The sequence below is a fragment of the Lotus japonicus genome, chromosome 4, assembly GCF_012489685.1.
Source record: "Lotus japonicus ecotype B-129 chromosome 4, LjGifu_v1.2".
NCBI lineage: Eukaryota > Viridiplantae > Streptophyta > Magnoliopsida > Fabales > Fabaceae > Lotus > Lotus japonicus.
Genome location: NC_080044.1, coordinates 61537938 through 61564763, shown reverse-complemented (window position 1 = coordinate 61564763; position 26826 = coordinate 61537938). Strand labels below are relative to the sequence as shown.

Below are 26826 nucleotides of genomic sequence, written 5' to 3'. Positions count from 1 at the left end.
AGTATCTTCCTCTACTTCAATGCAGCAATTGATTCTGCAATTCAAGTCTGATCCTGCCGCAATGCCCCACCACACATTAAGAGATGGCATGCTGTTTTTGCGCCAGCGATTGTTAATTCTTATGGAGGCTCGCAACCTTATTACAGGAATTTCACTCCTCATCTATTGGTGGTCATGCTGGTTATCATCGCACACATGCTCGCATTGCTACTTATTTCTCTTGGTCGGGTATGCGTCAAGATATTCGTGACTTTATTCGGCTTTGTCAGGTTTGTCAGCGTGCCAAAACCTCACAAACCCATCCTGCTGGATTGTTGAGTCTGTTACCAATTCCCAACCAGGTATGGGAAGATGTTGCTATGGATTTCATTGTTGGTCTTCCATTGTCTAAAGGTTTCTCGGTCATCTTCGTGGCCATTGACCGCTTGTCTAAATTTGCTCATTTTGCTCCTTTGAGGTCTACTGTCACAGCGCCTCAGGTTGCAGAAGTGTTTCTGAATATTGTTGTCAAGCTACATGGAATTCCTTCCTCTATAGTTTCTGACCGTGACAAGACGTTCACTAGTTCCTTTTGGCAGCACTTGTTCAAGCTCCAAGGCACGTCCTTACGAATGAGCTCTGCATATCACCCTCAGACAGATGGTCAATCTGAAGCCCTCAACAAGTGTTTAGAGATGTATTTACGTTGTTTTGTATCTGAGTATCCACACTTATGGGTTTCCTTTCTGCCTTGGGCTGAATTTTGGTACAACAGCTCCTTTCAAACGTCCATTGGCATGACACCCTTCAAGGTTTTATATGGTCGTGATCCTCCAACAATCATTCCTAGCTCCGTCCGTGAAGACACCCCTTTTGATGTACACGTCCAGTTAGTGCAAAGGGATCGTCTTCTTTCTCAGCTAAAACTTAACTTAGCCCGTGCACAGACACGCATGAAGCTGAATGCTGACAAGAAGCGTACTGAGGTGGAATTCAAGGTGGGTGACTATGTTTTTGTGAAGTTGCAGCCATATCGCCAACACTCCTTGCGCCTTCAACGCAACCAGAAGTTATCTATGCGCTATTTTGGTCCCTTTAAGATTATTGAGCGCTTGGGTACAGTTGCATATAAATTAGAGCTCCCTTCAGAGGCCAAAATTCACCCGGTTTTCCATGTGTCCGTATTGAAATTGTGTCAAGGGGATCCAGCTGCCCAAGATATTCCCATCCCGCTCCTCGCAACTCCAACTGGTCCTCAGCTTGAGCCCCTGGCAGTTCTTGACACTCGCCAGATTCTCGTGCACGAAACTTGGGTTCCTCAATTGCTGATTCAATGGGAGGGTGCTGCTAACTGCACTTGGGAATTATTGTCCTATATCCAAGATAGCTTCCCTCAGTTTGCCCTTGCGGACAAGGTCACTTTTGATGGGGAGGGTAATGTTATGATAAAAAAGGTCGTTGGTGCCACCTCAAAGGGCCACGTGACAATGGATCCAGGTAATGACAAAGTGGAGCACAATTTGGTTAGACGGAGCAGCCGAATTAGAACAAGGCCCACACGCTTTAGGGATTGAGAAGGGAAATATATAAATTGGGGGAAAAAGAGTATCTAGGGTGTAGAGTATTTTGTGGTGTCTCTTCTCTCTGCCGTCTCTAGTTATTTCTTCTCCTCTTAGGATTTTGTCTTCTTCTTGGTTACTTTGTTGCATAATAAACATATATGTACTCTCATGACAGATTTATGAGACAATAATAATACTTGTTCCTTGTTGTTTTATCTGCTGCAATCTCCTATCTGTTTTCCACACTGCAGGGTCACTTCAGTTATATCTGGTCTTCCTGCAAATCTTATGAAAATTTCTGATGAATTAGCTCTTGAGCCTTTGAGCCAGAATCTTCGAATTCTACTTGTTGTGTACTCACTAACAAGGACAAATGAACCATCTCTGCTCACTGCCACCCCAGCTGGTATAGCAAGATCACTCAGCAAAACTGCTGTTTGGTTGGTGCTTGGATCATATTTGAGAAGGCTTCCAGTACTATCTCCACTACTTAGAATTGTATTCAAATCTCTGAAAAATCCAAGCACCACATTAAATATCACTTACAATTTACATGGAAAAAAATATTAGGAAGAGAAAAAAACTCACTTGATCTGGAAATCAACATTGGTGACACCAAAATAAACGATTCCGATTTTAGGGTCTATATCCAAACTATCAGCAAAGAGAGAGGAATTGCCTTTTGCAGGTCCAACTGGGTTGGAGGACCTCCAATGGCAGTATGGCACCAACCTTGACAACCACTTTGAGCCGCACCCAACAAGTATTGTTAGAGCCGATGTGACTTAACGGCCCACAATTCAAAATAAGAAGCTAAAAAAATGGACTTAATGAAGAAAAAAAATAACAATTATGCTCACACAAATGGAATTTGAGATTTAATTTGAATACAAACCCAAGCAGAACAAATCTTTTTTTTTTTGGTCTGAAGTTCATAATTCATTGATAAAAGGGGAAAAAACCCAGCCCACAGAGTGGGAAAACAAATCTAACCAGATGAATTCAATCAGTTTGGATGGGAGCTAATAGGCCTGTTCAAAATATCCGGTTATATTGATCCAGTCCATAACCAATCTGAATCCAAATTTAAAAAATCTAAATTTCCTAAAACCGGTTATGAATTGATCCACTTTTATATTTTAAAATCAATTTGGTTATCCAAAGTTGAAAACCGGATATAAAATATGGATATCCATACCCATATTTTAAAACTTGTTTAGTTATATTGAATCCCCTTCCTTGTTTATCCCTCTCCTCTGTCTCTTGCTTTTCTTTCTCATTTTCTTTCTCTCTCCCCCGTGCGTTCCTCTCTCTCCTTTCCTATCTGCGTTTCTCTCTCTACGTTTCACTCTCCCACCAACGTTTCTCTCTCTTCTGCGTTATTCTCTCCCTCAAAGTTTCTCACTCTCTTGGTCTCTCTCTCTCCTACGCCTTTCTCTCACCTTCCATTTCTCACTCTGTTTCTTTGGATTTATCACATTTTATGTTTTGAGTTTATATTGTTTAGTTTCAATTCAATTTTTTACTTATCTTGTTTTCAATTTTGGATTGTAGTTGAAAAAAAAATATTGATTTGATTCAATTTAAATTTTATAGAACGAAATCCACTTTTATTTAAACCAAATCTTGTTTTAAAATGATTTAAAAAAACGGTTTTAAACCGGTTTTTAATTATATCCATATTTTAAAACCGGTTTTTAACCATATTCTTATTTTTAAAACTGGTTTGGATAATAAACCAAACCATATAAATGGTTTTAAAGTGAATATAGTTTGGTTTGGTTAAGAACCAAACCATGAACACCCCTTCATGGGAGTGTTAAAACTAATTGTTCCAAATATTGAAATTTGAAAGGACAACAAGACTTTATAAGTGAGGGTATAATAAACCCAAAATGTCTCAAGGCATTTTTGGACCACTCCATATATACCCAAGACACATAATTGAAGCACGAACACAATTTGTATAAAAGAGTTTAACTTTTTTCATATTTACCTGATTGGGGAAGAGCATTGTTGTGAATCTCTAGATATATCTCTTAATCTCTTACGAGATTACGATATCCCGTACCAAAAACGAGACTAGCGGGGGGTAGTAATTGTTTTTTCAAATCTCGGCTGATATCTCGAGATATCTCTTAATCTCGGGTAATATCGCGAGATTGCCACGAGATTACGAGATTAGCTTGTTTTGTTAAAAATGTCAAAAAATGTTTTGTCTGAGGCTATTTCAGTCATCTAACCCAAAAATTTTAGGGTTTTCACTCGTCTAAGTCGTTCTTGCCACTCAGCTCTTTCGTTCTTTCCAATTCTTCTCTCATCTCTGCATGCGCAGCCTTCACTCAACCTCTCGCGCGACCACCAGCGCAACTTCCTCCTCCTCCGACGCGGCTTCCTCTTCCTTTTAATGAAATCCAATCTGATGATGAATGGATAAATAAAGAAGTAGATGTAGAGGAGAATGATATTGATGATCATGATGATATTGTGGATATCATTGAATTAGTTTAAGACAACATTGAGAATTTGGTTCTTGATCCTAATGTTGGAGGGTCTAAGTCTATCTCATATGAGGAAGAACTTGATGGTGATGATGGAGATTATGATTCTAGTTGTTCTAAATTCGACGGCGTTGTAGGATTTTAAATTTGGATGACTAGTGACTTATTTGTTCTTATTTTAAGTTTATCCTAACTTGTATTGATGTGTTTGTTAACTTGTTATGACTTATGTACCTTAGGTTTGGATATTTGGTAATTTTATGCATGATTTTAATTGTCATTGTTGAATAATTTGGATAAATTTTAGTACTATTAGTGTGACTTAATGATTATTATAGTTTTAAAAGTATTATTTTTGCACGAGGTAATCTCTTACGAGATTACGTTACGAGATTACCTCCTCTCCACGAGATTAGATAGTCTTTAGAGATTGACAACCATGGGGAAGAGTAAGCATATTCCTGTGGAAACCCTCCTTTGAACCAACATATTCAAAAATCCTTCCATCAGAAGAACTAACATAAGGCCTTGTACCGATCCTGTCAAATGCAAGTGACTCAGGGCATGTCAGTGGTGACGGTAACTGTAGCCTCCTGAGTAATATAGCTTCTACAGTTGGGGTAGAGCAAAGCATGAAGATGGGAGTTGCAAACACAGAAACTGTCCTACTTTATGTTTCAATCTTTAGTTTACTCAATTTTGAAAACTTTGTCGCGATTTTGAATTACGACGGGCCCGTTTGGGGTGATTGTCAGTTTTCAATTTTTTTGTTTTTAAGCGTAAATTAGAAAACAAAATATGTTCGTCAAAAGCAGAAAATGGAGTTGAAGTGGGTTTTTACTGAATTTCAAAACCATTTTAGCTTGTTTTTTAAAACCACAAAATATGGTTTTGTGATTATGGTTTTTAGTTTCAATAACATGTAAATTCATCACTATCCCTACCGACCGCCACCACCCACCACCATTGTACCCTCCACCGCCCCCACAACCACCTTCACCTCCTCCACTTGCATCCTCCACCAATGTCGTCGCCGCAACCACCACCCTCCACTGCCGCCACCACCACCCTACCACACCACCACCACGTCGCTTTTCCACCACCATCATCGTCATGACCACCAGGTAACATCCTCTCCACCACCACACCTCCACCGCCACCACAACCACCTCTCCCGACACCACCATCGTCATCGGTGTTGGCACCACCACCCACAGTACCACCTCCATTGTCGTCGCCACCCCTACCACTGCCACAACCGCCACCACTACCATACTCCACCACCACCGCCACCAGTTAACATCGAAACTCTACCACCACTACTACATGCCTCCTCCATTATAATTTTGCCGCAACCAATCATTGTTATGAATACACAAAGTTGATAATTATTGTGATTATTGCGGATTTACAAAGTTGACTACAACTTTTTTAAAACTGAAAACCTCAAAAAACAAAAACAGAATTTATAAAATTGAAAACTAGTTTTGGTTTTTAAAATTTTTAAAATATAAAACCAAAAACCACCCCGAACATGGTCTAAGTTAGTGTAAGAATAAAAGTCAAAAAACGTTAATGTAAGAATATAATTAAGATGATTAAAATTAGTATTATTCTTAATTATGGAGGATAAATATATAAGAATTATTCTCAATTTATGGATAAATGGGAAGAAAAGTAGTAAAAAAGTTAAATGTATAAATAGAAAATCAAACCATAATTTCAACTAAAATGAAAATATTAAATTTATTTCTTAATTTTAATGGTGAACCTTTAAAATATTGATGAATAAATGAGGAGGAAGGCGGTATTTTTTATTTAATAAATCGCTCTTCCAAATTCATGATTCCACTCACTTATTTATATGGAAAAGGAATAATTCTAAAACCTCCACTTAAAATTTATAGAATCAATTTTTTTTTATTACATGGAAGGCCCCAAAAAGAAAACTAAACCGACAACGCATCACCAAGATGAGAAACACCTGAGTCAAAGTCTCTAATGAGCAAACGATGACATTCTCCAAAACGAAAGTCAAACCAATGAGTACCACGAATAATTCTAAAACCTCCACTTATAATTTATAGAATCACTTTTAAACTTTAATTTTTTTACCAAAATAAATAAATTAGAATTAAATGGTAAATTTTTATTTTCAAAATTATGTAAAAACACACACGAGCTAGAAAAAACTTAAATGAATATTAAAGCTTAGGTAGGGGTTGACTTGAGGGAGGCGCTTGCTACTCGTGCTTTTCATTAGGAAGGGGTTTTGGGGGGGGGGGATTTGGTGTTGTTGTTGGCCCTTTTTTGGGGTTTTGTTACGGGGTGTGATCCCCTGTCTTTTTTCACAAACTTTCAATAATGTAAATTATAGTTTTTCAAATAATTTGAGTTAACTAATTAAGGGAGTAGAAAATAGAAATGATTTTTACTCTACATTGACCGGTCAACATGAATACACAAGCTAACGTGATAACATACTCATTATTTGCATAAAAATTAAAAATTGTTCCAAAAGTTAAATATAGATTAAACATGAATATTATTTAATATCATAAAAATTTACAATAATAATTTCTAATTCTTTTTAAATTTGGCTTTTTTGAATTTCAATTTCTATATTAAATATTGGCATATTCATCTTTTCTTGACTCACATTCTTCACACAAAAACTCACCCATAATACTAATATAACTTACTTACTTTAGATGAGTTCCTATATATATTACTAACCTCATCATTCAAATCATCTTATCACTAAGTTTTTCTTTTTATCTAAAGCCAATATCTTGTTCAACAATGACCCGGGGGGGGGGGGGGGGGGTTTGGTGTTGTTGTTGGCCCTTTTTTGGGGTTTTGTTACCGGGTTTGATCCCCTTTCTTTTTTCACAAACTTCAATAATGTAAATTATAGTTTTTCAAATAATTTGAGTTAACTAATTAGGGGAGTGGAAAATAGAAATGATTTTTACTCTACATTGACTAGTCAACATGAATACACAAGCTAACGTGATAACATACTCATTATTTGCATAAAAAATAAAAATTGTTCCAAAAGTGAAATATAGATTAAACATGAATACCCTGTCAAAAAAAAAAGATTAAACATGAATACTATTTAATATCATAAAAATTTACAATAATAATTTCTAATTCTTTTTAAATTTGGCTTTTTTGAATTTCAATTTCTATATTAAATATTGGCATCTTCATCTTTTCTTGACTCACATTCTTCACACAAAAACTCACCCATATTACTAATATAACTGACTCACTTTAGATGAGTCAGCCCCCTCCTATATATATTACTAACCTCATTATTCAAATCATCTTATCACTAAGTTTTTCTTATATCTTGTTCAACAATGACGCGGGGGGGGGGGGATTTGGTGTTGTTGTTGGCCCTTTTTTGGGGTTTTGTTACGGGGTTTGATCCCCTTCCTTTTTTCACAAACTTTCAATAATGTAAATTATAGTTTTTCAAATAATTTGAGTTAACTAATTAGGGGAGTGGAAAATAGAAATGATTTTTACTCTACATTGACTAGTCAACATGAATACACAAGCTAACGTGATAACATACTCATTATTTGCATAAAAATTAAAAAAATTTCCAAAAGTTAAATATAGATTAAACATGAATACTATTTAATATCATAAAAATTTACAATAATAATTTCTAATTCTTTTTAAATTTGGCCTTTTTGAATTTCAATTTCTATATTAAATATTGACATATTCATCTTTTCTTGACTCACATTCTTCACACAAAAACTCACCCATTATACTAATATAACTGACTTACTTTAGATGAGTCAGCCCCCTCCTATATATATATTACTAACCTCATCATTCAAATCATCTTATCACTAAGCAAGAGACGGTCCGCTCGCAAAGGTCCCTCCTATATATATATTACTGACGACTTATGAAAGATTAGTGAAGAGGGAAAGAAGCAAGAGACGGTCCGCTCGCAAAGGTCCCTACTCCACCGCTGCGATGAAGGAAATTACATGTCACAATTCTACTACTACCATAAAAGCGCTTCCAAGAGACTTGTTAGTAGAGGTGATTGCAATTCTGGCTTCACAGTCCTTCATTGACCTTCACACAATCAAAACGTGTTGTAAAGATTTTCTTGATGCAACAAAAGATAACTATGTTTGGCAAAGAATTTCTTTGGACAAGTTCTCGTGAATTCATTGGTCTCCTAACGACAAAACAACATGGTTCTTGAATCGTTGTAGGGAATGTGGAAACATTGAAAGCTTGTACCGAGAAGGGTTGCGAGAGTATTTTAATTATCCACATGGAAAGATTGATGGTTTTGAGATTTTGAAGGTGGCTGCTCAAAAGGGTCACAATGAAGCAATATATGTGTACGGTATGATTTCCTTATGCTCCAAAGATGATGAGTCGAGAAAACAAGGACTCGAGCATGTCCGTTTTCTGAGGAAGTCCAAGTGTGTTGTAAGTAGCAGGAACAATGTTAAACGATTGTTAAAATGTATGTGGAAAACTAATGCACCTCTTGAGCTCAATCAAAACCCTCTATGTCACTTCAAGAACACATGCAAAGGGTGGAGAGTGAAGACTGATAGATGGGTATTACTAGATGACGAGGACGATGATATTTACTTATGTGAGTATTGTAGATGGGACCATGAGTTAGAGTTATTTTACCAATTGTTCAATGTTCATTAGTTATATAGTTGCCTGGTTTGCTTTTGTTGTTCTAGTTTCTGTTGGCTGTGTAAATGTGGCTTCACGCCCATACCCCTGTGTGGTGTTGGCTTTGTGTGTCAGGTTGGCTTTTACGCCCCCTGTTCTGTTTTTTCTCTCAGTTTCTTCTATTTTTTCTTTTTGGCCTTGGTGATCCTGCCTTGTGTTCGAATCCCTTGGGTTGTTTTTGTATCTGCTCATGAGCCTTTTGTCTCATGTCTTTATTTAAATTCAATCAAGTGTTTTGCTTAAAAAAATTCTTGTAATGATTGAAATAACTGAAATAACTTTTTTAGTTCTGATAAATTTTCTTCTCAACCAGCAAGAGAATGAACAAAATCAGAAAGAAATGTGTCATATTATAATGTTTAGCTTTCTATACATGATTAATATCATAGCTTTTTTACCTTATATATTGTTCTAGGAATGAACATTGAGGATAGGTATAGTACCTAGAGAGTAGAGAATTGTGCTAGAGAGAATGAGAATGAGAGAGAGAATGCTGAATTTCATGTGCAATTTCATCAAATGAGCAAAAAGTCCCTTACAATTGATGACTACCTCCTATTTATAGGGCTTGGGCACTACCTATTGGGCTGGTTGGGCCTCCGGAGTTGAGGCCCAACCCAAGGCCAAGCTCTCGCTCTTTGGCGAGCTAACCCCTGGGCGTTGCCCCTCTAGGGGCTCGCCCAGTCCACAAGTCCACAAGACACCGAGCGCGAAGTATGAGAGCTGAGTGTGTCTTTCAAATGTCTTTACATGTATCCCATAATACACCGGGATCTAAGCTGCCAACATGGCTTGAGAAAGAATAAGTAAACTATATCGCCAACATGGCGTAAATGAAAGGAAACAAGCATTTTTGGTCTTGGTGATCAACCCAAACCGGCGAGTCCACAAGTCCACAAGCGGCGAGAGCGATCGCTTCATACCGGCGAGTCCACAAGTCCACAAACGGCGAGAGCGATCACTCCGTACCGGCAATTGGTTGGAGTAGGTGAGCGATCATTCCCCGATGATAAAGGTGGCGAGTATTGACCAGGTACTGATCACCCCAGTGTCGGCTGGCGATGTCCCTGGCGAGCGACTAAACTTTAATGCTAGTATTACTTGTTAGGCGGTGGCGTTTGGTTTCTATGATGGCGAGGTCCTTCGCGCTTCTTCTTATTTCAAAATCCTTCAAATCCTTAACTGTAAGACCCAAGATTTTAAGCTTAGGATCAGTGGAAGAGATTTCCATTTACGATTAGGGTTGATGTATTGTGAAAGGAAACCTGAACTAGAGTTTACCAAATGAAATAAATTTATGAAGGAGAAAGTTCAGGAAAAGTCTGAGGTTCGTATTGAAGTCGATAAAAGTTATAGCACGATCGTTTTACGCTTAAACCTAGGTCAGAAACCCTAGTATATAGCTAATTTTCACTTTTAGGCACGATGGAAGTTAATTCCAAAAATCTTCAGAGAAATGTTAGAACTTCTCTTTTTCCATATATCACAACCGTTTCGAGGCGAAACTCTAGGATCTACGAACGTCCGATTCCAATCATCGGAAGTTTGCCGAAACCGAATCCCTGGTATTTCAAAACCCTAGAATTTCTCGACAATGAAGACTTTTTCTATTCAGAGCTTCAAATGAATATTCCACACGCGTACACCCATTTCTTTTGATGATTTCAATCTTTCTTCAGAAGGAAGTTTTCTATTCCGACATTCGATGCAAAAAGCAACTTATCGGGTAAAATAGTTTTATACCGACTATGCATTAGTTGCCAAAAATACAAGGAGACCTCTTTATAGTTTTGGAATTCTTTTGCCAAAACATATCTATTAATTCACGGAGAATGACGCCGGAAAAATCAGATTCGCGAAACTTTCATTTTCCCGCGATTTGCCATCTTCTATATATAGCAAGCAAGTGAGAAGAAATCACAAAACTCCACCATTTTCAACCCATTCAAGGCCGCGAGTTTGCATAGGAGAGGAGGAGGAGAGATTTTCTTCATTTCTTGCTTGATCGTCGATCAATCAGTTGCTACTTCAAGGCTTCGAGGTATAGTCGCTAATCCTTACCTCTGATCGCTTTTTCCATAGCTTTTCTGTAAAGTTTTCTGAGCGGATAGTGTAAGATCAAGTTTTGATCTAGTAGTACAACTCTATGTTTTGATGATTACAAGTTAACCTTTTGATATGAACAATTGTGGTACTCTAACGTGTTTTTCTGAGTGTGCTATTTACAGGCTCTGACCTCAACTCAATCTCACACAAATCAGAAGCACTGTGTATAAAGGGTAACCCAAGCAACGCTTTCGCATTCACCATGTTCAGTATGAAAAGTGGAAAAGCTTCAGAAGTTCTGAAGCTATACAAACTCTGATGTGGACTCAGTCGCTAGAAGCTCTGAAGATCCAGAAGTTCTGATAACCAAGAAACACTGAAGGTTCAGATGTTCTGATGGTGTAGAAGACTCTGAAGATCCAGAAGCTGAATAGTGGAAACTCTGAAGTCCAGAAGCAAGAAACTCTGAAGGCCATGTTCTTCCCTCTGAGTTCAGAATCAGAAGATACAATGGTCAGAGGATCTGTGCTTTCCCTCTGACTCTGATCAACCGGCTTCACAAGTTCCAATATGAAGTATTCCCCTGATCAGAAGTCTCCTAGGTTAAAAGGTCAAGTCGCTATCCAAGTACAAAAGCAAGTGTACCTTCCTGACGACCTACCTAACGTTCTCAGCCACAGCAGAAGCTGGATTTTCCAGAACTGCCCTCCAACGGTAGCATTTCCCATGCAACGCTCAACCCTAATCCTTGGAGTATATATAGAGGCTGAAGATTGAAAGAAGCTGCGAAGAAACTAAGAAAAGAAATACACACGCGCAAGACATATTCAAAATATTCTAAGCTTTCTTTCATCTGAAATTCATTGAGTTTACAATTAGCTTTTTAGAAGCAAATCTCTTGTAAACAATTCTTTGATAAACAATTTGTTTAGTTCCTTTAGGAGATCAAGGTTGATCGGATCCTAGAGAAGACTAAGAGAGTGAATCTTAGTGTGAGCTAAGTCAGTGTAATTGTTAGTCACTTGTAGGTTTCAAGTGCAGTTGTAACTCTTACCTGATTAGTGGATTGCCTTCATTCTAAGAAGGAAGAAATCACCTTAACGGGTGGACTGGAGTAGCTTGAGTGATTTATCAAGTGAACCAGGATAAAATCCTTGTGTGCTTTTCTATCTCTTATCTTTAGCACTTAAGTTCTCGAAAGATTTGTCAAAATCTTTAAGGTGGAAGTTTTGTTCTGAAAATGTTATTCAAACCCCCCTTTCTACCGTTTTTCATACCTTCAATTGGTATCAGAGCGCAAGTTCTGATTACCACACCTAACAGTGTTCAGTGATCCGGGCCGGTGTGAAAAACAATGGCTGCCACCACCAGTGAAACTCAAAGAGATGGTTACAACGCAAAGCCTCCTATGTTCGATGGTCAAAGGTTCGAATATTGGAAAGATAGACTGGAAAGTTTCTTTCTGGGTTTCGATGCAGATCTCTGGGATATTATTGTGGATGGCTATGAGCGTCCAGTTGATGCAGATGGCAAGAAGATCCCAAGGTCAGAGATGACTGCAGATCAAAAGAAGCTGTACTCACAACATCACAAAGCAAGAGCAATTCTTCTAAGTGCTATTTCCTATGAGGAGTACCAGAAGATTACAGATCGTAAGTTTGCTAAAGGCATTTTTGAATCTCTGAAGATGTCTCATGAAGGAAACAAGAAAGTCAAAGAATCAAAGGCATTGTCTTTGATCCAAAAGTATGAATCATTCATCATGGAGCCAAATGAGTCCATTGAAGAAATATTCTCCAGATTTCAATTGCTTGTAGCTGGCATACGACCTCTCAACAAGAGCTACACAACAAAAGATCATGTCATAAGGGTCATCAGGTGTCTTCCTGAAAGTTGGATGCCTTTGGTGACTTCAATAGAGCTCACGAGAGACGTTGAGAATATGAGTTTAGAAGAACTCATCAGCATTTTGAAATGCCATGAGCTGAAACGCTCAGAGATGCAAGATCTGAGGAAAAAGTCCATAGCCTTGAAATCCAAATCTGAAAAGGCTAAGGTTGAGAAGTCAAAGGCTCTTCAAGCTGAAGAAGAAGAATCTGAAGAAGCATCAGAAGATTCTGATGAAGATGAGCTGACTCTGATCTCCAAGAGACTCAACCGCATCTGGAAGCACAGGCAGAGCAAGTTCAAAGGCTCTGGAAAGGCAAAAGGAAAGTATGAGTCCTCAGGCCAGAAGAAGTCACATGTTTTGAGTGCAAAGAATCTGGGCACTACAAAAGTGATTGTCCAAAGTTGAAGAAAGACAAGAAGCCAAAGAAGCACTTCAAGACGAAGAAGAGTCTGATGGTGACATTTGATGAATCAGAGTCAGAGGATGTTGACTCTGATGGTGAAGTCCAAGGACTCATGGCAATTGTCAAAGACAAGGAAGCAGAGTCAAAGGAAGCTGTTGACTCTGACTCAGAATCAGAAGGAGATCCTAACTCAGACGATGAAAATGAGGTATTTGCTTCTTTCTCTACCTCTGAACTGAAACATGCTTTGTCTGATATCATGGATAAGTATAACTCCTTATTGTCTAAGCATAAAAAGTTGAAAAAGAACTTATCTGCTGTCTCCAAAACTCCTTCTGAACATGAGAAAATTATTTCAGATTTGAAAAAGGAAAATCATGCTTTGGTAAATTCTAACTCTGTGCTTAAGAACCAGATTGCTAAGTTAGAAGAAATTGTTGCCTGTGATGCCTCTGATTGTAGGAATGAATCTAAGTATGAAAAGTCTTTTCAAAGATTCCTAGCTAAAAGCGTGGATAGAAGCTTAATGGCTTCAATGATCTATGGCGTAAGCAGAAATGGAATGCATGGCATTGGCTATTCTAAACCAATTAGAAATGAGCCTTCTGTGTCTAAAGCTAAATCCTTGTATGAATGCTTTGTTCCCTCTGGTACCATATTGCCTGATCCTGTACCTGCTAAAATTGCTAAAAACCCTCTTAAAAGGGGATCTTTCTCTATGACTAAATATCATGCAAATATTCCTTTAAAATATTATGTTGAGACACCCAAGGTGATCAGAACCTCTGGGGTAACTAACAAAAGAGGACCCAGAAAGTGGGTACCTAAGGACAAGATTATCTATGTTGCAGATATCCTTGATAGCTCCACTGAAACACCAATCATGGTATCTGGACAGTGGATGCTCGCGTCACATGACGGGAGAAAAGCGTATGTTCCGAGAGCTGAAACTTAAGCCTGGAGGCGAAGTTGGCTTCGGAGGAAATGAAAAGGGTAAAATTGTTGGTACTGGTACTATTTGTGTAGATAGTAGTCCATGCATTGATAATGTTTTATTGGTAGACGGCTTAACACATAACTTATTGTCTATAAGTCAATTAGCTGACAAGGGTTATGATGTTATATTCAATCAAAAGTCCTGCCGAGCTGTAAGTCAGATCGATGGCTCTGTTCTGTTTAACAGCAAGAGGAAGAACAACATTTATAAGATCAGATTATCTGAGTTGGAGGCTCAGAATGTGAAGTGCCTTCTGTCTGTTAATGAAGAGCAGTGGGTATGGCATAGACGGTTAGGGCATGCCAGTATGAGAAAGATTTCTCAGCTGAGCAAGCTAAACCTTGTCAGGGGCTTACCCAATCTGAAGTTCGCTTCAGACGCTCTTTGTGAAGCATGTCAGAAAGGCAAATTCACAAAAGTCCCTTTCAAGGCAAAGAATGTTGTCTCAACCTCAAGGCCGTTAGAACTTCTGCATATCGACCTGTTTGGACCAGTGAAAACTGAGTCTATAGGTGGCAAGAGATATGGGATGGTTATCGTTGATGACTATAGCCGCTGGACATGGGTAAAGTTTCTAACCCGCAAGGATGAGTCTCATGCTGTGTTCTCTACCTTCATTGCTCAAGTGCAAAACGAGAAGGCTTGTAGGATTGTGCGTGTCAGAAGTGACCATGGTGGAGAGTTTGAGAATGACAAGTTTGAGAGTCTGTTTGATTCCTATGGAATTGCACATGATTTCTCTTGTCCCAGAACTCCTCAACAAAATGGTGTTGTTGAGAGGAAGAACAGAACTCTTCAGGAGATGGCTAGAACCATGCTCCAAGAAACTGGCATGGCTAAGCACTTTTGGGCAGAGGCAGTAAATACAGCATGTTACATTCAGAACAGAATCTCTGTGAGACCAATTCTGAATAAGACTCCTTATGAATTGTGGAAGAACATAAAACCCAACATTTCTTATTTTCATCCTTTTGGCTGTGTTTGTTATGTTCTCAATACTAAGGATAGATTGCATAAATTTGATGCTAAGTCTTCTAAATGTCTATTACTTGGTTATTCTGATAGATCTAAAGGTTTTAGATTTTATAATACTGATGCTAAGACTATTGAAGAATCTATTCATGTTAGATTTGATGATAAGCTTGACTCTGACCAGTCAAAGCTAGTTGAAAAGTTTGCAGATTTAAGCATTAATGTTTCTGACAAAGGCAAAGCTCCAGAGGAAGTTGAGCCAGAGGAAGATGAACCAGAGGAAGAAGCTGGTCCCTCTAACTCACAAACTCTGAAGAAGAGCAGAATCACTGCAGCTCACCCTAAGGAATTGATTCTGGGCAACAAAGATGAACCAGTCAGAACCAGATCTGCCTTCAGACCCTCTGAAGAGACCTTGCTGAATCTGAAAGGATTGGTGTCCTTAATTGAACCCAAGTCCATAGATGAAGCTCTTCAGGACAAGGAGTGGATTCTGGCCATGGAAGAAGAATTGAATCAATTTTCCAAGAACGATGTTTGGAGCTTAGTGAAGAAGCCTGAGAATGTTCATGTTATTGGAACGAAATGGGTATTCAGAAACAAGCTAAATGAGAAAGGAGAAGTAGTCAGAAACAAGGCAAGGCTAGTTGCTCAAGGCTACAGCCAGCAGGAAGGAATAGACTACACTGAAACATTTGCTCCGGTAGCAAGACTGGAGGCAATTAGACTGTTGATCACAACATAGTTCTACATCAGATGGACGTAAAGAGTGCCTTCCTAAATGGTTATATCTCAGAGGAAGTCTATGTTCATCAACCCCCAGGTTTTGAAGATGAAAAGAAACCAGACCATGTGTTCAAATTGAAGAAATCACTCTACGGTCTGAAGCAAGCTCCCAGAGCATGGTATGAGAGACTTAGCTCATTCCTTCTGGAGAATGAGTTTGTAAGGGGTAAAGTAGATACAACTCTTTTTTACAAGACTTATAAAGATGATATCTTAATTGTGCAAATTTATGTTGATGATATTATATTTGGTTCTGCTAATCAATCTCTATGCAAAGAATTTTCTGAGATGATGCACGCTGAATTTGAGATGAGTATGATGGGAGAATTAAAGTACTTTCTGGGAATACAAGTTGATCAAACACCAGAAGGAACATATATCCATCAGAGCAAGTACACTAAAGAACTTCTGAAGAAGTTCAATATGCTGGAATCTACAGTGGCCAAGACTCCAATGCATCCTACATGCATTCTGGAGAAAGAAGATAAAAGTGGTAAAGTATGTCAGAAGCTCTATCGTGGCATAATAGGTTCACTTCTATACTTAACTGCATCTAGGCCAGACATACTATTTAGTGTTCATTTATGTGCTCGTTTCCAATCAGATCCAAGGGAAACCCACTTAACTGCTGTTAAGAGGATCCTAAGGTATCTGAAAGGCACCACTAACCTTGGCTTGATGTATAAGAAAACATCAGAGTATAAGCTTTCAGGTTATTGTGATGCTGATTATGCTGGAGATAGAACAGAGAGAAAAAGTACTTCCGGAAATTGTCAATTTCTGGGAAGCAATCTAGTCTCATGGGCAAGCAAGAGGCAATCAACCATTGCACTATCAACTGCAGAGGCAGAATATATCTCAGCAGCAATATGCAGCACACAGATGCTCTGGATGAAACATCAGCTGGAGGATTATCAGATCCTTGAGAGCAATATCCCAATTTATTGTGATAACACTGCTGCAATCTCGTTGAGCAAGAATCCTATCTTGCATTCAAGGCAAAGCACATTGAGGTAAAGTATCACTTCATTAGAGATTATGTGCAGAAGGGCGTACTTCTTCTGAAGTTTGTTGATACTGACCATCAATGGGCAGATATCTTTACAAAGCCCTTAGCAGAGGATAGATTTAATTTTATTCTGAAAAATCTAAACATGGACTTTTGTCCAGAGTGAAGATGGATCAGAACCTCTGACCATGATACTTCTTGATCAGAAGATGTCTAGTCCAGAAGGTAACTCAATCAGAGTGTGTGTGCCCACTGGTACTGACTCTGAAGCTGAGACAATAACACGTGTGTCAGAATTTCTGATGCATAATTCCTTGTGCCCGTGTGACAGTCTGCTATGATTGCGTGTAGATATGCTTATCTCCTGTGTGTGATTGTGTATTTTACTGTTACTATCTATCTTTAATTTTCAACCGTTGATCTTAAAGTGCTTTTTGAATCAACAACGGTTATTTGATAAAACCCACTATACACACACGTTCTCGTTCACTTCCGGTTTTCACTCTCGCACTCTCTGCTTTTCAAAACCGCCTCTTTCTTGATTTCTCTCTCGATCTCTCTTCATCCTTCAAACTTCATCTTCTACCTCAAACCTTCAACCTCTTCAAAATGGTGAGACAAACCAGAAGATCTACTGCAGATGCACCTCAGTTCCCTCACATGGTAGTTGGTTTGGCAACGGGTCAAAGGGGCTCTGAGAACCCGGCACAAGAACAAGTTCAAGCTCAAGAGCAGATTGTTCCAATTGCAGAACGGGGCTGTGCCGTTCACTGCGTATTTGCTCCTGAGGAACTCCAAGTCCTAGCAGAATGGAGATTCGACCTCGACAACCTGGCTGCAAATGGGTTTGATCTTCGTCCTGAAGTCCAAGCTCAAGGTTGGGGAAACTACTTCAATCGACTTCGAGGACCGGTGTATGAGAAACTGGTAAAGGAATTCTGGAAGCACGCAGACTGCGATGACACTCAGGTGGTCTCTCACATTCTTGGCAGGAAGATCATTATCACTGAGAAGTCATTCGTGAATCTGCTAGGTGCAGATACTGCTTATGGGTATCGGTTCCAACTGACGGAATCGAAGCTGAAACCCAGCACCAAGGACATAGTCAACCAGGCTCTGTACACCACTTTTAAACCGGGCAAGACAAGTTACAAGGTGATGGACCTTCACCCCAAACTCAGGATCTGGCACAAGATCCTGCTCAACTGCATCAACCAGAGACCGAAGGGCAGTTCCCCAGACTACATCAACTTCAACCAGAAGGCGATGTTGTTCTTCATCCAAAATCAGGAGAAGATCTGCCTTCCCTACTTCCTGTTCTCTTACTTGAAGGAATGCATCCGGAAGTCTCGCACCACCGCCTCCATCAAGTCTGCAATCAAATATATCCCTTTTGGGAGGCTGCTCTCAGACTTTCTCATTGAAAGCAACTTGGTGCAAGATTTGATCAATGCTGGTTGCACAGAGGATTTGAGCACAATTGTCAGTGATGTCTTCACTGCAAACTCCTTGAAGAAGATGGGCTTAATCCAGAAGAAGATTGCTCCTGCTCATGAAGACACATCTTCTGAGATCAGAGGAAGAAGAATGCCTCTGAATGACTACCCTCTGTGGACACAAGCGGACAATCCTGACGCCATCAGATGCTATGTTGAAGACCTCAGGGCTCAAGGTTTCGAAATTGACCTTGATGATTTTGTCAGCAGACTACCGCCAGGTCCAGAGTTTCCTTCTCCTCCAAAGAAGAAAGCTCAGAGGAAGATGGTTCTGGAAGAATCCTCTGAAGAATCTGATGTCCCTCTGGTCAAGAAGACAAAGAGAAAGCCTGATGATGGTGATGATAGTGATAGTGAGGATGGTCCTCCAAAGAAGAAGCAGAAGAAGGTCAGAATCGTGGTGAAGCCTACTCGGGTGGAACCAGCTGCTGCAGTGGTCAGAAGGACTGAACCTCCTGCCAGAGTGACTCGATCATCAGCACATTCAAGTAAGCCTGCACTTGCTTCTGATGATGATTTGAATTTATTTGATGCACTTCCTATTTCTGCCTTGCTTCAACACTCCTCAAATCCTCTCACTCCTATTCCTGAATCCCAACCAGCCGCACAAACCACCTCTCCACCACATTCCCCAAGATCCTCCTTCTTTCAACCTTCTCCTACTGAAGCACCACTCTGGAATTTGCTTCAGAACCCAACCTCTAGGTCAGAAGATCCAACCTCTCTCCTTACCATTCCATACGACCCATTATCTTATGAACCAATCGTCCAAGACCAACCTGAGCCCAACCAAACAGAACCACAACCCAGAACGTCTGATCACTCTGCTCCCAGAGCATCAGCACGTCCTGCTGCCAGAACCACGGATACAGACTCTTCAACAGCCTTCACACCTGTATCCTTCCCAATCAATGTTATTGACTCTCCTCCCTCCAATACCTCTGAATCAATTAGAAAATTCATGGAGGTTAGAAAAGAAAAGGTATCTGCCTTGGAAGAGTATTACCTTACCTGTCCAAGCCCTAGGAGATATCCTGGCCCTAGACCTGAACGTCTAGTTGACCCAGATGAACCTATCTTGGCTAATCCTATCCAAGAGGCAGACCCCTTAGTTCAACAAGCTCACCCTGTCCCTGACCAACATGAGCCCATTCAACCAGACCCTGAACCCGAACAATCAGTGTCTAACCAATCCTCGGTTAGATCACCTCACCCTCTGGTTGAAACTTCAGACCCTCACCTTGGAACCTCTGAACCCAATGCTCCCATGATTAACATTGGTTCTCCACAAGGTGCCTCTGAAGCTCATAGCAGCAATCACCCAGCCTCTCCTGCACCCAACCTCTCCATAATTCCCTATACTCACCTTCAACCCACATCTCTCTCTGAGTGCATCAATATCTTCTATCATGAAGCCTCCTTGAGGCTCCGCAATGTGCACGGTCAGACTGATCTCAGTGAGAATGCTGAAAATGTGGCTGATGAGTGGAACAATCTGAGCACTTGGCTAGTGGCTCAAGTTCCTATTATGATGCAGCTCCTGCATGCAGAGGGCAGTCAGAGCATTGAGGCTGCAAAGCAAAGGTTTGCTAGAAGGGTGGCTCTTCATGAACTAGAACAGAGAAATAAGCTTCTTGAAGCTATTGAAGAAGCCAAGAGAAAGAAAGAACAAGCAGAAGAAGCTGCACGTCAAGCAGCAGCTCAGGCTGAACAAGCCAGACTTGAGGCAGAGCGTCTTGAAGCTGAGGCTGAGGCAGAGCGACTTGCACCAGTTGTATTTACTCCTGCTGCTTCTGCTTCCATTCCAGACCCTCAAGCTGCTCAGAATGTTCCTTCCAGCTCTACTCAGACAAGCTCATCCAGACTCGACATCATGGAACAACGTCTTGATACTCATGAATCCATGCTGATTGAGATGAAGCAAATGATGATGGAACTTCTGCGCCGCACTGACAAACCTTAGTTTTAGGATCTCTTCTTTTTCTTCTTTTTCGTTAACTTTGTTTTCTTTTTGTTCAACTCTGTTTCTTTTTACTTATTTATGCTAATTTGTTCGTTTGTGATTATATATGCCTATCTATATATTTATGTCACATATGTTTGCAAAAGTCTTTTTTTTTCATAATTCTATGTTTACATCATATTTCTTTACATCATATAATCTAGAATGGAGGATCCCTCCTCATTCTTCTGCACTCCTGGCGCTGCTCTGACCTATCCTTCTCCAGACGCTCCAGTACATGCTGGATGTTGTTGAGCCTGATCTTTAGCTCATCCCTCTCCAGAATCTCTTCTGAAGTCTTGAGCTTCTCTTCCAAACTCTCTTTCTCTTCCAGCAGCTTGAGTTCAAGCCGGCTGAGTTCTTGCACCTCCTCCACGAAGGCAAGAAATTCCTTCAGGTCTCTCTCCAACTCTGGACGCAGGTCCTCTTCCAGCAGTGTCCGTGTCAGCTCCGCGATGGTAGTTGCACCCTCTGGATGCCTGATGTTCAGGAACAAGTCCTCTTCAAAGGCCTTCTTCCTCAGCTCTTCTAGTGCTACGTTGTATGATGCCATTTTTTTCTTACTGAAAATTATTCGAGGTGTGAAGCTTACCTTTCTCTCCAACGCTTTTTATAGGCTTCACTTTCTCTCTGAAAGTTAATGCTCTTACAGTTTCTCGAGGTTAAGTTCTTGGTAACTGACCCTTCTATTTACTCACTTGACCGGTGGTAAACGTTCATCCCTTGCATTAACTCTTCTATTTATTTTCGCCTAACTCTGATTCTTACATCGTTTTCATTTTCTTTTAAACTTAGACCTTCTCTAAGGGGGAGTACCTTGTACTTCAAGATGAGTTTTTCACACCCCAAGCATTTTGCTTATGACAAAAAGGGGGAGTAAACCCAGTTTTTGATGTGTAAGATGTGTTAGTGTGACTTATTTTTCTTTTGGAGATTTTAAGAGTTCCACCTTCATGACCATAGATGTGTCACTGGGCAAATACAAGGAATACATTTCACTTCTTCTGAAGTGATTCTAAGTTGACTCTGATACCCAAGACTCTGATACCTTGTCCCTGACTCTGATCACCTATGCGCTCTGATTATTCGTTTTTCATCTATGTCATAAGTGTTTCACTCTGAACTCTTATATTTTTTAGCTCAGAATCTAGACTTTACTAACGTTTTCATCAAGTATTAGATTCAGGGGGAGCTAAGCTCAGAATCAAGCAGTGACTTGAATTCAGAATGAGCAAGATAAACTATTCACATCAGGATAAGTCTTATTCTATATCTCTAAACTCTGAGTGAATTCAGTTTAATGTTTAAGAATTGTTCATCAAAAATCTTAGTTTTGTCATCATCAAAAAGGGGGAGATTGTAAGATCAAGTTTTGATCTAGTAGTACAACTCTATGTTTTGATGATTACAAGTTAACCTTTTGATATGAACAATTGTGGTACTCTAACGTGTTTTTCTGAGTGTGCTATTTACAGGCTCTGACCTCAACTCAATCTCACACAAATCAGAAGCACTGTGTATAAAGGGTAACCCAAGCAACGCTTTCGCATTCACCATGTTCAGTATGAACAGTGGAAAAGCTTCAGAAGTTCTGAAGCTATACAAACTCTGATGTGGACTCAGTCGCTAGAAGCTCTGAAGATCCAGAAGTTCTGATAACCAAGAAACACTGAAGGTTCAGATGTTCTGATGGTGTAGAAGACTCTGAAGATCCAGAAGCTGAATAGTGGAAACTCTGAAGTCCAGAAGCAAGAAACTCTGAAGGCCATGTTCTTCCCTCTGAGTTCAGAATCAGAAGATACAATGGTCAGAGGATCTGTGCTTTCCCTCTGACTCTGATCAACCGGCTTCACAAGTTCCAATATGAAGTATTCCCCTGATCAGAAGTCTCCTAGGTTAAAAGGTCAAGTCGCTATCCAAGTACAAAAGCAAGTGTACCTTCCTGACGACCTACCTAACGTTCTCAGCCACAGCAGAAGCTGGATTTTCCAGAACTGCCCTCCAACGGTAGCATTTCCCATGCAACGCTCAACCCTAATCCTTGGAGTATATATAGAGGCTGAAGATTGAAAGAAGCTGCGAAGAAACTAAGAAAAGAAATACACACGCGCAAGACATATTCAAAATATTCTAAGCTTTCTTTCATCTGAAATTCATTGAGTTTACAATTAGCTTTTTAGAAGCAAATCTCTTGTAAACAATTCTTTGATAAACAGTTTGTTTAGTTCCTTTAGGAGATCAAGGTTGATCGGATCCTAGAGAAGACTAAGAGAGTGAATCTTAGTGTGAGCTAAGTCAGTGTAATTGTTAGTCACTTGTAGGTTTCAAGTGCAGTTGTAACTCTTACCTGATTAGTGGATTGCCTTCATTCTAAGAAGGAAGAAATCACCTTAACGGGTGGACTGGAGTAGCTTGAGTGATTTATCAAGTGAACCAGGATAAAATCCTTGTGTGCTTTTCTATCTCTTATCTTTAGCACTTAAGTTCTCGAAAGATTTGTCAAAATCTTTAAGGTGGAAGTTTTGTTCTGAAAACGTTATTCAAACCCCCCCTTTCTACCGTTTTTCATACCTTCAGATAGTTTATGGGTTTTTGCAAAACTATCCTGAATCTTTCATTTCTGATTCTAAACCTCTTCTATATGTGCCCAAGATCACTTCTGCCGGATTAGATTTTCCGTTATGTCGCCGGAATTCCGCCGGAATCAATTTTAGCCTTAAATACCCATTTTTGGAGTTCTTGGTGTAAAGCTTCAACCTTTAGGCTAAAAACTATCGCCTTAGCTTAGTGTTAGTAGGATTAGTTGTCATAAACGTCGTTGGTGACGTCCCTGCAAAATTTTATTTTTGGGATTTCAGTTTTGAAAATCCTAAGTTAAAAATCATGACCAAAATACCCCTGCGACAGTTTTTGATCCGATAATTTTTCCGAGTTCAGAATACCCTTAGTTACGGCTAATGAAAGCATAGGAACCAAGTTTGATCGAAGAAAAATCGAGCCCCATAATTGTGTAAAGTGGCCGAGCCCTATTAAGGGGGAGGAGGAAAATTTCCTTTTCCGAAAACTTGTCTTTCGCGCTAGATTATCGTACCTTAGAGTATAGATTACTTCGTGTAACCTTAGTAAGTATCGATAGCTTAGTTCTCGATAGATTCTGATAGTATTTCTGTGACTTTGCCTTAAAGGAACTTTTGAGGAATTTCCTGAGGAGCAACGCTTTGCTTGTGAGGAAGAGTTAGAAGATAATCCTGGAGAATCTGCAGGTGAGGGCTTCTCACTGAATCTCTAGTTAATGCTTAGGGTCGAGGTTTCGACATTGTTTACTGTTTATGCACTGGAATTGTGCGTGATTGGAAAATGTTTTCTGAGGCTTCGGCTGACAATGTAGATGATGCATCTACTGAGTGTTTTTGATGAGTGAATGACATGCTATGTGCTATGTGGGTAATCTAGGATGTGTGGTGCATGCTTTAAATGCTAAGTGCTAAGTGTTTATGATGCGATGTATTGATATATGACATGATGTTGATTGTGATGATTTAAATATGCTCTGTACTGGAATCTGAGGTTCTGAATGGTGAGAATAGCGGACAGGTCATGCCGATTTTATTTTGAGAGTTTTGAGAAAGTTTGATAGGACGAACGAGGTTCGGGCCTTAATTTTGTTTAGTGGATCGAGACATCCTCTGGAAGCGACTTGGGATTGGGAGATCCTGCAAATGTATAAGACTTGCGATAAGACAAAATGGAATCTATTTTATAAAGAAAATTCATAAGACCTTAAATAACCTCAAAATCTTTAAGTAAGGATAACAACCTCGAAGGAAGGCATTGGAAGTCAAATCATGGTTTTGGAAAAGCGAGGAGTGTCGTCGGATCCAAGTGTTGAGGAGTTTGGTAAGTTCTGAGTATGTTGGTACTCCTTCGCTCGTTGAGCAGTTTGTTAGCCATCCAAGGGATGAGCCGAGAAGCTTCACTGAGGCGTGAGACCTTGTGAATGCGTGATACTCCACTGAGGCGTGAGACCTTGTGGAAAGCATGGACCTTCACTGAGGCGTGAGACCTCGTGAACAGCATGAAGCTTCACTGAGGCGTGAGACCTTGTGAATGCGGGATACTCCACTGAGGCGTGAGACCTTGTGGAAAGCATGGAACTCCACTGAGGCGTGAGACCTTGTGAGAGCATGAAACTTCACTGAAGCGTGAGACTTCGTGAGAGTATTGATGACCCGAAGAGTCATCGTGAGTGGTTGCACTCATTTTATGATTATTGTATTTTGTCGCAGAATCGACTTTACCTTAGGGTAAGCTTTTAGAAACTTTAATTTACCTAGAACACGTGGCGACGTGTCGAGTGAGATCGGAGACGTTGGTTGACTAATCATCCTGCATTCATGCAACATTAATGGGGTATTAACACAGGACGTACTCTGGACCTCGTCGGATTCCAAAATGGTCATAAGACCCGGATTTCCGTGAAAGAGCGTTTGTAAACGTCTCTTGTAGCAGACCGAAATGGCAGACCTACGGGTTATGGCTGATCTGACTACCTTTGTGTGGTGTAAGAGGCACGCGGGCCGAAATGGCACCACCGTGGCTGGTGAAGGGCTGATCCGTTGATGTCCATCCGTTCCGGATTGCATATTGGTTGACTGGGTTAACCTGCATATCATTTCATGCAACATGCATACTGACATAGTTGATGAGTGTGTTTGATACTTGTTAGTTCTACTTGATGCATGTTAACTGTGATTTACAGTCGTTATATTCTTTGTGGAAATATGCAACCCTAGGATGTTATCCCTAGTTATAAGCCTAAGTGGCTATTATCTTATTTATATTTATTGGTGCTATTATTTACATAATTCTTTGGAGTTGACCCTCGCGTCTTCTGTGTGTGCTTTGGCGAACAAACGCCCTTTGTCAGATGTCTTTGGCGGGCTGATTCATGATGGTTCATCCTTCGGGAGGAACTAGGGTTGAGATGCGGGAACTGGAGCGTATCGCGGTAGCGAGAGGAGGACGGATGGTGTACATAGACTAGGTCGTTCTGGATTCAGATTCGGGCGACGATCATGCTAGCATGTAGGTTTTAGTGCTGGTGTGAGCTCCTCGAGATGGGATTAGTGTAGGAGTAGAGTCTTAGCTCTGAACATCATTTGTTTTCTTTGGGGACAGGGTAGTTTCCCACCTATAGCTTTTTGTGTGGTTCTTTACGAGAATCACAGAGAGTTGGTTGGACTTAGGAGGTCTTGCTTCAGGCCGATGGGCCAGCTTATTCTCAGTTTTGAGGGATGGTGTTGCGGACACTTGACCTTTCTTGTGGATTGTACCTTTTGCCTTCGGGCGTTACACTTTTCTTTCCGTCACTGGAGGTTTACTCGTGACGAGGTTACTACTACAGCGGGGGCTGTTTATATATTGTATATTAGTTCTGATTATTGTTATTGTTGGGTTTTATTTAATTCAGTCTTGTCTTAGTTATTATCGGAAAAAAAAATATTTCACGTTTTTCCGCATTAAGTTTACTTTTGGTTACTAAAGTGACGCCACCGAAATCGGGGTGTTACATTAACTGCTCCACGTGACGCGTCAGTTACATCAGTTTTCCTCTTTCTCCGGAACCGTCACTTCACTTTTCGTAACTGTCCCATCGTGCACAGTAAACCCCATCACACGCGCTCCACTTCCCCAAAAACCATCATGACTTCCAACCTTCCCCACGTGTCCAACACGCGTCACCCTTCCAACTTCTCCCCCTGCCTATAAAAACCCTTCTTCCCTACAATCACCCCTTTCCGAGACCGCTTTTTACCTCCCTTATTGCCTACCAAGCTCCTTCTTCCAACTTCCGCTCCGGTGCCGTTGCCTACCACCCCTTCCGCTACCCACTCTTCACATCCTTCTCCGGTGAGTCCTCCTTCCCTTACTTCTGCATTATATCTCAACTCATCCTTTTCCCCTTTCCTCATTTGGCCATAGAAGATGGATTCAAACCCTAACTCCCCTAATCACTCTTCCTCTTCTTCCGGGAGTGATCCCGACTCTACCGCGGCCGTCGGTCTCCGCTTAGCGGTCTCAGAGGTCCCTCAATATAGATTAAAAACTTTCTCAACCCTGCCCCCTCCAGTCCAAATAGCGCCCTCACACGAGGCCATTGACCAACCTTTCGTCTTCCAGGATAGGGAAACTATCGTGGAATTGTTAAGTAGCCTTGGCGGTTTATCTGATGATGACGAGATAAACGCCAAGCTCCGGATTTGGCCCTGTAGCCCAGAAGTCCGCCCCTGGCTTCACCGGGCCGACGGCGATGTAAAGGGATCTCATTTCTTTTTTACTTATGAGTATATGTTCAGCGAGCTTGGAGTCAGACTTCCTTTTTCGCCCTTTGTACAAACCGTTCTCCGTGATATCAACGTGGCTCCCTGCCAACTTCACCCCAATGCCT

At 40.4% G+C, this 26826-nt stretch overlaps 1 protein-coding gene across 1 annotated transcript in view; it reads right to left on the bottom strand.

The window, feature by feature from the left end:
• LOC130713086 (protein STRICTOSIDINE SYNTHASE-LIKE 12-like) overlaps positions 1-26350 on the bottom strand; it is a 30127-nt gene extending 3777 nt beyond the window's left edge. Inside the window, exons 1-3 of the mRNA XM_057562887.1 lie at positions 26194-26350; positions 2130-2325; positions 1788-2051 (exon numbers count right to left, since the gene is read on the bottom strand). Coding sequence (XP_057418870.1) covers positions 1788-2051; positions 2130-2325; positions 26194-26350 — 617 coding nt within the window. The remainder of the gene's footprint in view (positions 1-1787; positions 2052-2129; positions 2326-26193) is intronic.
• Positions 26351-26826: the final 476 nt, after the last annotated feature.